The sequence below is a fragment of the Apis florea genome, unplaced genomic scaffold (assembly GCF_048593485.1).
Source record: "Apis florea isolate Af1SG1 unplaced genomic scaffold, ASM4859348v1 contig_2272_pilon, whole genome shotgun sequence".
In the NCBI taxonomy this organism is placed as follows: Eukaryota; Metazoa; Arthropoda; class Insecta; order Hymenoptera; family Apidae; genus Apis; species Apis florea.
Genome location: NW_028256549.1, coordinates 2,964,298 through 2,977,993, shown reverse-complemented (window position 1 = coordinate 2,977,993; position 13,696 = coordinate 2,964,298). Strand labels below are relative to the sequence as shown.

At 40.2% G+C, this 13,696-nt stretch overlaps 3 protein-coding genes across 4 annotated transcripts; all 3 read left to right on the top strand.

Annotated features, from left to right (window-relative positions):
* Nucleotides 1-1,808: 1,808 nt before the first annotated feature.
* Obp9 (odorant binding protein 9) lies at nt 1,809-2,739 on the top strand. Its single transcript, XM_003696058.4, has 5 exons — nt 1,809-1,862; nt 1,941-1,998; nt 2,117-2,311; nt 2,408-2,472; nt 2,541-2,739. The coding sequence occupies exons 1-5, from the start codon at nt 1,809-1,811 to the stop codon at nt 2,565-2,567; spliced, it is 399 nt and encodes a 132-aa protein (XP_003696106.1). The 3' UTR covers nt 2,568-2,739.
* Nucleotides 2,740-9,427: 6,688 nt separating this feature from the next.
* On the top strand, nt 9,428-10,943 carry LOC100867615 (uncharacterized). Of its 2 annotated transcripts, XR_015290549.1 has the most exons (5): nt 9,428-9,567; nt 9,651-9,704; nt 9,808-9,867; nt 10,211-10,391; nt 10,714-10,943. XR_015290549.1 is itself a non-coding variant. In XM_086902452.1 (4 exons), exons 1-4 carry the CDS (start codon nt 9,551-9,553, stop codon nt 10,814-10,816), a joined length of 234 nt encoding a protein of 77 aa, XP_086758578.1. In that variant the 5' UTR covers nt 9,428-9,550; the 3' UTR covers nt 10,817-10,943. The 2 variants fall into 2 exon arrangements, 1 of the variants encoding a protein (XP_086758578.1); XM_086902452.1 differs by lacking the exon at nt 10,211-10,391.
* A 131-nt stretch (nt 10,944-11,074) lies between these two features.
* Nucleotides 11,075-13,468, top strand: LOC105737048 (uncharacterized). The gene is made up of 4 exons (XM_086902451.1): nt 11,075-11,350; nt 11,465-11,614; nt 11,755-11,987; nt 12,926-13,468. Exons 1-4 carry the CDS (start codon nt 11,334-11,336, stop codon nt 13,060-13,062), a joined length of 537 nt encoding a protein of 178 aa, XP_086758577.1. The 5' UTR covers nt 11,075-11,333; the 3' UTR covers nt 13,063-13,468.
* Nucleotides 13,469-13,696: the final 228 nt, after the last annotated feature.

Here is a 13,696-nt window from a genome sequence, read left to right as displayed (position 1 = left end):
CATTTTCAGTGGCACAACTAGAAGAGACAGATTCGATCTGTTGAAAAGTTTCGTCCGATTTCTTCTTTATTGAATCTTTTTTCACTTTCTTCTTGTTCATCGTGTGTTTAACTTGTCTTTGATAGTTTCGAATGTTCGAGTATGTACAAGTGAGCCGAATGTTTGAACAATCGATCGAGATTTCATACTATGTCACATTTCACAATAGGGGAACATGATTATAAAGTTAGGCGAAACACGTGATACGATTGAAAATAATTTATTCTATTATATTATCTGATAATTCGAATACAGAAAATATGCGGGATATAACGTGATGACGAATATTTATTTCACTTTTATACTTTTTTTCTTCTCTATCAAACAACAATGTTTGAATCTTAAGATGTTTCACAAGTGTTTCAAGGAACGTGAACTCTACGCTCCTTCGTAAACGATCACTTTCTGAGGCTTCAGGTCAAAAAACTTTAACCGTTAAGTCCCCCAGTATAGGTCCCCCACTTTATAGTAATTGCGATAGAGGGGATAGAACCAGTCACCGAATGCGATGAACATGAATAATATAAACATGACAGATAAATGGTGTTTCTTCGTAATATAGACAATTTATATATTACATTTCCAAAATCTAGAAATATATTTTCCTTTATTATTATTATTATTGTTGTTGAGGTTACTTTGATTCCTTCTAGGGAAATAAATACAATGATTGATATTATAGGCTTCTAATATGAGTTTTTCTAAGCGTTACTCTTTTGCTTTGTAACACGATCACGTATTCATACACATTGAATGTTGTTTTTAACGGTTTTTTAGCGGTCAAATTATTTTTTCGTTTCCAATGAAAAATATACAAATAACGTTATATACTTTTTCTTTTTTTTATAAATATTTTAAAATATTCGTATATCCATGATAAACAATGTAGAATAAAATAAATTTTTAACGATTAACGAAATTCGTAATCGAGCTTAATTCGATTCGACGATTCAGCACAAGTACAAGACGAGTACAACAAGAGTTCTTAACAGGAAAGGAACAACGAATGAAATACACAAAGGAAAAGAATATTTTTTAACTGTTTGAAATATTTCAGTTGATCGAAGACGTATCTCAACGTTAGCCTGGCTTCCACGGGAAAAAGTTCGCAAGCTTTTTGTTCGTTCTACGGAAGACAAATTGACTTACTCCGCGACAGACAGAATAGTAAAATATTCATGGGATTCAACGTTTCTTTGAAAAAACTCGCGAGTCGTTCAATCCTTCTTTTTGCATTTCTTTCTACAAAAGAGAAAAAGAGAGAAGGAGAAACAAAGAAATCCTTCCACTTTTTTTTTTTTTTTTTTTTTTTTCAACACCTGAAATTCTCTCAATGCGATACGATACGCGCCATTTCCGATATATGTAGATACATTTATTCCGTGATTCCCTAGCTTATCTATGATTAACCCATGATTAATATTACGTATCGCTTTTGTCGAATACGATATCTCGATTTTCCATATCTGACAAATTATCTTTAGGATGGACAAGTACAAGTAAACTCGATAAATCGATGTTGCATCCATTCTAACATGCGGTATAAGATTAATAGATATATTAATCATTAATTAGCGAAATGTTTTGAACTGGATTTCTTGATTAATCGCCAAACGCAAGCACGAGCCACGTTGATCTATACAAACTTTGACATTTATGCGAATGGTCGGATAACAACTGGTTATTGAGTTGATAAGGTCTCAGTTGGAATCTTGGCTCCGAGGTAGTTTCTATATCGTTTTTCGTGAATCGAAATCATCAGGGGAAACATGTTCAAAAATTACCATTTCTTTTTCGTACTGGCTGTAACCTTAATTTTCTTGGTAAGCGAGGATTCTTTACGAAAGGATCGAATTCGCAAAAAAAATTTCTTTCAAAAGATTCGCGTTCCCTTTTTTCAGTATTTCGGCGAGGCGGACATTAAGAAGGATTGCCGGAAAGAGTCGAAAGTTTCATGGGGTATTCCACTTTAAACTTCTCTATAATAATCATTATTGAAACTCGAAAACTTTTCACTTGGTCAATTAATTAATTAATTAATTAATTAATCAATTTTATTAATCCTCCAATGTTGCAGCGGCGTTGAAAAAGATGAAGGCTGGAGATATGGAGCAGGACGACCAAAACTTGAAATGCTACTTGAAGTGTTTCATGACGAAACATGGTATTCTGGACAAGAACGCAGAAGTGGACGTGCAAAAAGCACTTCGGCACCTTCCACGAAGCATGCAAGACTCGACGAAAAAATTGTTCAACAAGTGTAAATCTATCGGTGAGTCATCCAAAAATTTCTTTCTTTCCTCTTTCTCCATCTCTGTACAGATTTCCTCTAGATAAAATAATTATCTATATATCTATATATATCTAGAAAATGACGATCCTTGCGAGAAAGCCTTCCAATTGGTTAAATGTTACGTGGAATTTCATCCCGAGGTAAGTCCGAATTTCGACACACTTTCGTTCCCCGAAAGGAGAATTCTACTGTGCATTCGCTGTTACAGATATTGCAGACCGTCCCTTTCCTTTAAAACTCCTCATTGAGAGAGTGGTAGCCGCCGCGGGGGAAACGCTCGAGTATATTCAAGAAAAGGAGACGAATTCCGTTTTCGCGTAATTACATATGCGATAAGAAATAGAAAAAAAAAGAAAAAAAAAAAAAGGAAAAAAGAAAAAAAAAAGAATAGAGGGCTATGCATAAGATTCGAAGTTGAATTGTAATTATGGAGGGGATCTAGTTCACTTCATTTATCACGAGCGTGGTATCAAGAAAGCGAATCAACTCGTCATCGTCGTCGTCGGAGGAGAAGGAAGTTTCATTTCGCGAGGTCTTCATCTCCGCTTTTGTTGGGGCCAAGAGATTTATTTCCCTCTCCTGTACGTAAGCGCAACAAACCGGAAGGAAAATCATTCGACGAGTGATCGAGCGAAACTTCCGACGACATTGCATTTTCATCGAGACATTGCCGTCTCGCGGAAATTAACTTTCGCCAACCGAGTCATTCTTCTCGATTCCTTCCTCTATGTACATGTATATATATATATATATATATATACATACATATATTCCAATCCTCGTCGATGCTTCTCAGAAATCGGTATTAATGAGCGGTACAGTAACGGTACAAGTTTTATTATAAGAACGGGAAATGGCACGATAAATCCTACGCACTGAATCCTACGATTTTATTGGAAGAAAGAATTATTCGTTATTTACAAGAAAAAAAAAAAATGGTGTCGATCGAAATTCAAATTCAATTCCAAACCCTCGCGAAGATATCGAACGAGTCTAAATTTGTTCTTGGCCTTGTTCCAGCGTGTCTTGTTAAAAAAAAAAGATTTCATTCGAATCAAGGTTCTCCAACTCTACACCATTAAGCAAAGAAAACACGAATGCAACACGAACGAAGTACACCCTTTCCCCTTCGAGCCGTTTCGAGGAAAATGACGATAATCCATCCTGTCGAACGAGAAGAGAGGAGAGAAAGAAACGTTTCTTTGGGCAACGTAATGCGCACGTGCCACTTCTAACCGACTTGTGAAAACGCGGCTCAGGTCGCGTCTATATATTCCCACCGTGGTTGGAACTGGGTCACAATTCTGCCCATCGGGGGTATTAAAACAATCCCTAAGCTCTCCCCGCTTGGCGGGGTGGAGGGGTGGGCGTGCGCCACCTGGGAAGGGGGGAAATAACAGGGCGAGGGAGGCGAGCGACACGCGTAGGAGAAAGAGCAAGGGTGAGAAAAGAGAGAGAGAGAGAGAGAGAGAGAGGGGGGTCTGGTAAGTGGCAAAAGTGGGGGCGAAAAGCTACGAAGGCTGAACAACAAGGGAGACAGTCGTAATGATGCACCACTTTTCCCAATTCGACTTTTCAAAAGGTGTGATTCGATTGCTCGTTCGAACAACCTTTCCCGCGTTTTCTAGAATTTAGAATTTACCTTTGTTCGTACCTTGTATGTTTTTGCATTGAGTTACATCAGTGGTCGAAAAATCGTTGGATCGTCCCTTTTCTGGATCGATCTTAATTGTTTGATTGAATATAATCTTGCGATGAAATACGAGAAGGTGACGGTATACAACTGAAATATATAATAATCCAATTTCAGATAAGCAAGATTTGCCGAAATAAGATTGAGATTGCCTAAATGAAATAAAAATGTACGTCACATTAATTTGAAATTAATGTCACATCGATAATAGTTTCGTTTAATTTCATATATTTTAGAAGGGAAGAATTTTCGAAAAAGTAACCAGTTATATATTTTTTAAAATACTCGGGAACTGGTATCACGAACCGTGTTAATGATTCCAAACTTTTGATCAATGATGCACACGTACGGGTACACGGGAGAAAATTTTTCAACGACCTCTCTTATTTTTATTCTTTCGCGCTACGTCCTGGAAATTCTAAGTCTGTTCCGAGGGTGAAGCATAAAATACTGCACAAGAGGAAACAACTATACCCTGCGGCCGTTCTGGAGAGCGTTCATCACGCGAGTTACACGATACCTTTACAAAATACCGTTATTAAAGCGAAGGAGAAGAGTTAGGCGGCGAGCTAACTCTTGTCTACCTAAGGGATCTAATTCTCGGTCGCCGGATTAATCCGAGCTCCCCGAATTTCCTGGCTCGACGACGGTGCACGCTCTTCCTCCGTCCTCTTTTTATCTCGTTGTAAACTCCAACCATCCAGTTTCCATCCATTTTTTTCCATGAAAAAAACAACGTGGCCCATTCTTGATTTGGGTTCCAACCCGTCCAAGCGAGTTTTCTGTCGATCATGTTGCAGAAACTTCAGCAGTTGTTCTCGACATCCTCGGGAGAGTCGGTCAGAGGATGGTCTGGATAAATTTCGAATCGTCGTACAATCAAAGAAGCGCCCCCGTCAAATCAGAGAAAGAGAGAGATTTCTGAATGGACATTTCCTCGAAGATCGTGTGGATTAACGGTGGATCAACATTTACGCCGATCGAGAGAAATAATTGAATCGGCGATCCAATATTTGAAAGATCCGTGTATCGAAAGTCCCGGCAGAGTTCTGCGAAACTTCGCAGCTGCTCGACTTGCGGTTGGCGCTGTCCGTAGCGAGTGAAAATTATGATCGTTCCCCAGGGAAACTTTTCCCCAATTTCGAACGTTTCCGAAATATAATTCCGTAATATATTTTAAAGGAACGAGGATCGTTCCATTTGAGTCGAGACGTTGACTCGACTCGTCTTCGTTGTCCGCAATCTCTTATCGATTCGTGGAAAAACAGTAATTCAATAGTTTTTTTCAATTACTTCTGAATAGAAAAGTTAAAAAAGATAGAAAGACAAGAAGTTATCGCCGTGGCAATGATTCATAGGCGGTCGGTAATCGATAAACGGGGCACGCGTACTACGTGACCCGCTGACGGTCAAGAAATCCCTGTCGGCGATTAACCGTGAAAAAATAAAATGGAGGGCAATCACCGATGAAACGCTCGATCTGTAAAACTGTAAAGAACGGAATTGGAGAGAGAGAGAGAGAGAGAGAGAGTGAGAGAGAGAGAGAGAGAGAGAGAGAGAGAGAGAGAGAGAGAGAGAGAGAGAGAGAGAAACTGACTTTATCACCGGCCAGAGCGGAGCTAGATATTCGATTTGGTGGCAAGTCGGGGATGGTGGCGTTACCTGGCGCCTTTCCAACAATGTGTTCACACTTTTTACCTCGCGATAAATTCGCGTGCCGCGTCTCATGCATCGATAGTCCAATAGTTTCCTCGATCGTTACGGCGACCATGAGAAACTTATCCATCATTTCATTTTTCTTTCTTCTTCGATGGATCAAAATTCGAGCGTCACGAAACCTGGGGCAAAGAAACGAAACAAATTTTAATTCTTGTAATTTTTGCGTGTCTTGCGCGTTTATCGAGACACGAGTGAGATTCTTTCGATTCGAGCATGACGTAAATCTAAAAAATTTACACATAGATATTTGATATATTAATCATTAACGAGGCTAATCCGATTTACGCCGTGTCTTAATTCATTTTAATTGAAATAATCCTAATAATTATCAACAATATCTGTATTTACTGATATAACTGATATCGCGTAAAGATAAGATGAAAAAGAATCTGAAAAAAGAAATTGAATTGTTCTTTATCCCATGATTATTTTTCTTTCATAGTATTTTTTTTAAGATAAGTCTATCTCACTTTTCCTCGCATACTACGTTAGATTTAGACAGAGATTAAAAAAGATTCACAATCAGAGACGACTGTCATTCTGACGCCAACAATCAATTCTCTCCATAATAAAATTTTAAATAAACAGTCAAATTTCCTATGTAATTCACAACGATCCTTTACAAATAAAATCTTTTGAAAGAATGCTCAACTCTTAGTATATAATACGCACAATCAAAAAAAGAAAAAAAGAAAAAAGATAGCCAAATTCATCTTTTTTTGGTGCAAATAATTTACGCCAAAAAGTGAATTCCTGATCGAGAAACATTTCGTAATCGAAACGTATATTTTTCGAGCGATCATTATTTATTAATTAATCGACATCCCACGGCCGATTCGATTCTTGAAACGAATTTCAATTCTCCGATGATGGGCCGCATTACGCATTTGTCAATCTCAATTGCCCGAGGTGGAAGTACATCACGATGTATCCACATCGATGACACGTGTTTAATCACACTTGGATGAAAGCCCACCTCCTCCCCGAGCTTCGATTATCGGTTTCGTTTTCGTGTCGGCGTCAAATCATTTGACACACAAACCGAACTGGCCCCCCCGGGGCCAATGCCGTTTCGACAAATGGCAAACATTTCGCGGACACGCGCTTTGACTTTTAACGAGACGAGACAAGTATTCCCGCGATTCTCTCTCTCTCTCTGTCGAAAAACTGGCATCGACTGAAAATGAAAACGAAGTTTTCACTTTTTCATCCTTCGATTCCGCGATATCGTTTCACTTCACGAGGAGGTTGGACGACGAGGTGTCCTCCGAAGGTAATTCAGCGGAAGGGCACGTCGAAGATCGTAGGAGGGAAAATGAAATTCTCCCCATTGTAACGGGGAAGTTTCTCAATCTCGCTGGACGCGACCGCCCTTCTATCACGCCGATAATTAACTGCCTAACAATTTTTCTCGGCTCAATTTAAACTTTATTAATGAAGGGGCCATGCCTCATTAAACCGCCGCCCTTAATGATTCCAACGACTCGTCTAATCCTATCACGATTTACCATCCTTCGCGTTCGCCTCCTTCTTCCGTTCAGAAGAACGGTTCCGAAATATTTCGTCTATTACTCTTCGTGTTGATTGAAAAAAAAAGAAAAAAAATTGACGATAAAAAATCAACAGTTTCAAAGTGATTGATATTTCGACGAGAGAGAGAGAGAGAGAGAGAGAGAAACGGCGAATTTATTTGTGAAAATAATCGTGGAATTCATGAGCAGCATTCCGGTTGAATAATTAATATCGGATACAATTAAATTGATACAATTAAACTTCGGAATCCACTTTAATATTCGAACGAGTCGAAGAAGAAATCTCGCTTATTATGCGCATTGATCGTATATGCACATGTATCGAGTTACGTTTTCGCATCGGCAACTTCCTACATTAATTTCATTCCACCCTAAAACTGCCATTCCCAGATTTCTGCCAAGTTTTTCCACGAAGTTTATTCCTTCGAAGCTCGTCCGTATTTTTTACTCCCGACTTTTCTTTTTCTTTTTTCACTTCTCATTTCTTACTCATGCTCGACTTCGAACCGGTCAATTTTTCATCTCGAATTTGAATTCCTCTCGAATCTTACCACCGAATTAAACGCTTTTAAAAATTTGGGTGGGAAAATTTTATTTTCTACCAGCGAAATTCGTTCCATGCATAAATGCAGAAATCAGGATGATAAAAAAAGAAAATCTCTTTCAGCAATTAGATGCAGAAGAGATAGCATAAACATTTTCTCGCTAGAAAGCCCAAAGGCGGGTGATCAGCGTTGTGAACGATATCAAAGAATATTTTCCGGCACGAGACAATATCGAGGCATTTCGCGTCGTTACAATTGCTTTCGAGCTCTCTAACGAGAGAATCATCCTGCACGACGAATCTGATCGCAACTAGCGAATGTATGGCCCGGGTAAAATCAAAATCTCAGAAACACAGATAGATTTAGGGGCACGAAGATGTGCAAATGCGCAACAATGAAAACCGATAAAAGTGATATGAAAGATATCGAAAGTTTAAAATAGAAGACGACAAATCGTAGTTGCGATAAGAAATTGCTGGAAGAGCGTAAAAGAAAATACCAATTTCTGATAAGATAAAATCGATAAAGAAGAAGAAACCGTAATCGAATTATAATTTTGCGATTATAATATATTTGAAATTGTTGCCAGAATCTCGAGCAAAGATTTCGACCACGACGTACCAACAACGTAAACTCTCTTAATTATTTTCGTTCGTTTACCTTTCCAAAGCAGCGAAAATTGCCTTTTTTCCTCGAGCTCGTAATTTCACTAGTCTCCTTCCTTTCATTTCATCCGATTTAAACGCCTCACTTTGCCGATATCATAATACTCCTCCCTCCCTTCCGTCCCTATTCCAATTGAAAAATAACAAAAAATTTACCAAGGTTTTTCTGCGATTGAAATAATTAATTTTTCTCGCGATCGATATATCGGTATCTTACATCGTTGCATCGTTCATCGAACAGCGCGTATATACGTTGCACGTAAGGTTTTCGCGTCGATTCGTGACAAAGAAAATAACCTATATTTACAGGTTCGTGGAAGAAGTGTCGCCACTATCGATCTGTAATGAAATTACGGGTTTCAACCTTGTTCCCTTGTTGCTTGGCATTCAGCTGTTTGAAAATGTTCAATGCCTCAAAATGTTACACATATGCGTATAAGATAGCGCAGCACGCGTTTCGAAAATTAATTCTTCCGATAAATGCGCGATTAAAAGCGTTAATTTCGCTAACATCAAAAACTATCAATGATTCAAATAATTTCCAGACGCACGATGCGACGACTGAACGATTCGCAATTCAATTTTTTTTTTTCTCTCTCTCTCCTTTGCCTTTTCGGAGAAAAGGGATCTTCGATTTTTCTTTTTTTTTTTTTCTTTCTTCCTTTTATTATATCAATTCATTTCGCAGAATGAATTTTCATTCCTGCGCGGAAATATAAACGTGACGCACGGTAAATGTGATTGCCCCTTATATGCCGGCAACGTTAATTTTCGTGAAACGCATCCGGTGTTTACCGGCGCAATAAAAATTCCTATTTTTACCAAATTGATTGCGTATTCGAAAAGCACTCGAATCCGGCGGCCGAGATCGAGCGGGCTCGAATTGGCGAGAAGGAGTGGGGGAAAAAAAAGGAAGAGGCTCGATCTTGATGTTGGCATTTGTTCTTCTTGTTCACAACAGCATCGAACTTATTCCGACAGACTTTCAAAATTCACGGTTTTTTTGCAATTAACTTAATTAATTATCCAACAATCCCTGTTGAAAAAATCAATCAAAATTCATCATGTGTGACCACTGCGCGTAAGTAGAGACGACGAATGCGGTCGAATAAAAACGATCGTGCGATCGTATGCCCGATTAAATCCGTTCCCATTTGTCCACAGAAAAGTTACGAGTCAGAAGGGATACGCGGGCCAGGTGACGTGTAAATGCGAGCAGTGAGTAACATTTTCTTAACTTAAAAAACGTGTTCATCGAAAATTTGCTACATAATAATAATAATAATAATAATAATAATTTTGTGTCATATTCGTAACGCAGCGGTGACAAGAGGATGGGCGAACTCAAGGAAAGGGACTTTGGAGGATGTTGCTCGAGGAAGTATGATATCCAATATTCTTTCTCTTTTTTTTTTCTTCTTCTTCTTCTTCTTCTCTCAATATCGTACGCACAATTTTTGTTTTCTTTTCTAAAAAAAAAAAAAAAAAAAAAAAAAATAAATAAATCCAACGCACACCTGTATGGCCGCCAGCATAACGAGAGAGAGAGAGGGAGAGAGAGAGAGAGAGAAAACGTAAGAAACGTGTGTGAGGGGGGCGGGGAAGGAGTTACATCGATTTAAAGATAGAGATTTAGGGGGACAGACAGGAGGAGATAGTTTAATTAGACAGCATTTAAGCAGCATTAAGCGTTTAATCGAATTTATAACCGACTGAATGTGCAGAGAGAGAGTAACAGTGGGCGGATGTTGCGGTTCCAAATGCTGCTCCGGATTGCAGGAGGAAGGAGGGTGTTGTACCGGAGGAACAGAGGAACCGAAATTTTGTTGCAGCCCTGAAAACTAACCGGGTTTCCTCCTAAGGAAGCCTTTAAGAAAGCTGGCTTCAAAGGGAACGAGGCAACCGGTAAACATTATAAGCGTTAAGCCCCGGGCTGGGCGGCCATATAGGGACACGGTAACAGTTCCAAAGGGAATTCGTTGAATTTGTTACGCCATCATCCATTCGTATCGTCGATCTTACCGTTCGATACGATCCGATATAATGGAAATAATGCGCGCGTGCGTTTCTCTTCCTCGAAAAAAAAGTTCATCCTTTTTTCTTCTTTTTCGGAAAGTTTGATTTGGTTGAGAACGCGGAACGAGGGAGGGAGAGGGATTTAGAGAGGATATATATCTTTTTCTTTTTTGTTACAAAAGTCAATACGTGAAATTCCATACATTTTCAGAGCGAGGGAGGCGGCAGGTGGTTGTTGCTTATCCGGTTGCTGCAAGGATAAAGGGAAGAAGGAACCGGAACCGGTTTCGAGATGCTGTGCCGATCGGAAATGAACACTTTTCATTGATTAAAATTCTGTAGTATCACAGTATTACTCGATGTAATTTCAATATATATATATATACACATATATATATATATATATACTTTTGATATAATAAACAATTCTTTCAAATTAAACACACACGCGTCTCCTCGTCACGTCACGAATGAGTGTTAAAAAGAGTGCATAGTAGAATACGCGTTAATGATAAAGAGTTGAAATCGCTTAGAGAGAGAGAGAGAGAGAGAGAGGGAGGGAGGGAGAAAGAGAGAGCGAGAGAGAGAGAGAGAGAGAGTCGTCGGAAGTATTTTTCTTTTTTTTCTCCACACACGGGATAATCTCTTTCGAGATATTAATATTTCGAGAATGATTTTTCGAGAATTATTATATATTCAAATATATTCGCGCACCTTTCACACTCGACAAATGAAAGTTGCCACGTAATTAACCAAAATCCATCCATCATATAAATCATGCGCCATTAAACAATTTTGGAACAACTTCTAAATTTACCAAGTGCGACAATCATGTGCGACCATTGTAGGTGCGTATTCTTTTTCCCCTCTCCCTCGCCCCTCCCCCTCCCCCTCCCCCTCCCTCTCCGCCCGTTTTTTACGTAGCTTAACCGTAGCCTCGATCGTTGCATATATCTTTCCAGAACTTACAAATCGATGCTGAAAGAAGGGGATAACGGTAAAATGTGTTATCAGATGGAGATATCAAAACCCATCGGTGTGCAACCCATCGGCATGCAACCCATCAGCATGCAACCTATCAGCATGCAACCCATGGCGCCGATGAAGCAATCGTAAGATCCTCTCCATCCCCATCTCTCTCTCTCTCTCTCTCTCTCTCCTTACGATTCTCTTCAAATTTTTAATAGAGTTAAACGAGGGAATGGTGGCGTGCAGAGACTACGGTTAACGAACCGGTATTTACAATTTGCAGCAGGAATCTCGACGCCGATTCCACGGGTTGCTGCTCCTGGAGGAAGACCTGCTGCGACGGGATGTGTTGCAGGCACGTGGGCAACTGCTGCGCAACGGGGCTGGAACCACGAGTGCCCGAAAAACCGACCCCTATCTACCCCACTTATCCCACTTATCCGATTATGCAGCCAACACCCATCCAACCATCTTATCCGCCCGCCGCTTACCCTTATCCCACCGTTGAAGTAGCTCGTAAGCGTCCTGTCCTTAACATTTTCTATGTTAAAATTGCACGCCGATTCCTTCCTCCACGATTCGAGTAGTCGAAAGCGTAGTCGAAAGGGTGTCCCTTAATTGAACGTCGTTTCCGGGAACGATCGTTTCGCTCTCAGTTTCCACTGGATGGAGCCGAGAACGGGAGAGAAATTAACTTCTCTTATGGTCGGAGGGGAGAAAGGTCATCGAGGATCAACGGAAGGGTTGAAAAATGCGCGCCAATCGTGGGAGGACGTGCGAGGATTTTTGGCTCGCGTCGTCCTTTGGGATTCGAGATTTTTCTAGGTCGCTCGTAGCGATAGTCGTCTCTCTTCTTTCCGATTAAAATCATCTCTCTCTCTCTCTCTCTCTCTTTCTCCAAAGTTTCGAAACGTCTCTTTCGTGGACGAGGATAAGATAAGATCGAAGCCGGATGAATTAATTCGCGCGAAATAATATACCGACGGCAAAATGTTAATTTAAACGAGGTACAACCTGTTCGCCAACGGGATTAACGGACGACTCGTCGGAGGGAGGAAGAGTTAATTCGACGAAAAACCGAGGCGGGAAACAGGAGGAATTCATTTATCACGCGGGGTGTATCCTGCGGCCCGAGTTAACCGGAAGCTGGAGGATCGTTAATCGATCGCCAAACCCTTGGCCAAACCGTATCGGCAATCGGATCAAGGGGGAAAAGTTATATCGGGAAACGTATTTAGTTTTCGACCGTGTTTCCGACAGTTTCCCTCGGTTAAACGTTTCACAGGCATTCGCATACGTTTGCTCCGCTTCCAACTTTCTCAACCTCGAATCGATCGAATCTTGATCTTATCGCAGCTTCCAAATCAATTATAATATCATCGTTTATTTTCGTACATCACCATTATTCCACCCATCCATCCAAATTTTATAAGAAACGATATTTATCCGCTCAGCTCCCGAGATGCCCGAGAGAGTGCCGTGCACCCAGGAGAAGAAGTTGCCTCTATGCTACGGGGGCGATTGTCAGGAGATGAACCAGTGTAAGAACGTGGACGTGGGCGGTTTGGAGCCGAGGCAATCCGACCGATAAAGGAGATACCGGACGAGGACGAGGATCGAATGGAAGATGTCTACAAAGTCTAGGCGAGGCGACGAATCTGGAGGAAAAATTAGTCAACAACGATTATTTCGTTCACATTCTCTCTTGGAAACGCGAAACTCGATCTTCGCCGTTCCGTGTATACAACGCTATGCAGGTGGATATACTTTGAGAATGAAATTTTCCTCCCCTGAGGGGGGGGGAGGAGGAGAAGGGATGGGATAAAATAAATTATCTCGGTTTCTCCGTTCATTCGCGAGCGAAAGTTGGGCAACAAGCGGCCGAGAAGAAAAAAGGAAGAGAACGGCGATTGTCGGTTGAAAAAGTTCAAAGAAGAAAAGCACGGAAGCAAACCACGCGGAGATAATAAATAATAATTTTATCCTCGGCACCTTAATCTCTCTCTTTCTCTCTCTTTCCCTGTCTCATTGAGCCAACTTCTTGACGAAGGAAACTAGCAATTATCATCTTCTATAATTTTCCCCTCGTTGCTTTTATGTTTTTTCAAATTCAAATTTCCCCGAAATGTAAGGAAAATTTGTACAAGAGGCCGCGAACCGTGTGAATACACACCAATTTTGTGAGATATAATTAAACGAGAGAGAGAAAAAAAAAAAAAAGAAAA

Coding starts and splice junctions, on each gene's coding strand:
- Obp9 (XM_003696058.4), top strand. CDS start 1,809: ATGTTCAAAAATTACCATTTCTTTTTCGTACTGGCTGTAACCTTAATT. Junction 1,999..2,116: donor AGAGTCGAAAGTTTCATGGG/GTATTCCACTTT, acceptor CCAATGTTGCAG/CGGCGTTGAAAAAGATGAAG. Junction 2,312..2,407: donor CAACAAGTGTAAATCTATCG/GTGAGTCATCCA, acceptor ATATATATCTAG/AAAATGACGATCCTTGCGAG.
- LOC105737048 (XM_086902451.1), top strand. Junction 11,615..11,754: donor ATGGCGCCGATGAAGCAATC/GTAAGATCCTCT, acceptor TACAATTTGCAG/CAGGAATCTCGACGCCGATT. Junction 11,988..12,925: donor TCCCACCGTTGAAGTAGCTC/GTAAGCGTCCTG, acceptor TTATCCGCTCAG/CTCCCGAGATGCCCGAGAGA.
- LOC100867615 (XM_086902452.1), top strand. Junction 9,705..9,807: donor GTGACGTGTAAATGCGAGCA/GTGAGTAACATT, acceptor TTCGTAACGCAG/CGGTGACAAGAGGATGGGCG. Junction 9,868..10,713: donor GGAGGATGTTGCTCGAGGAA/GTATGATATCCA, acceptor ATACATTTTCAG/AGCGAGGGAGGCGGCAGGTG.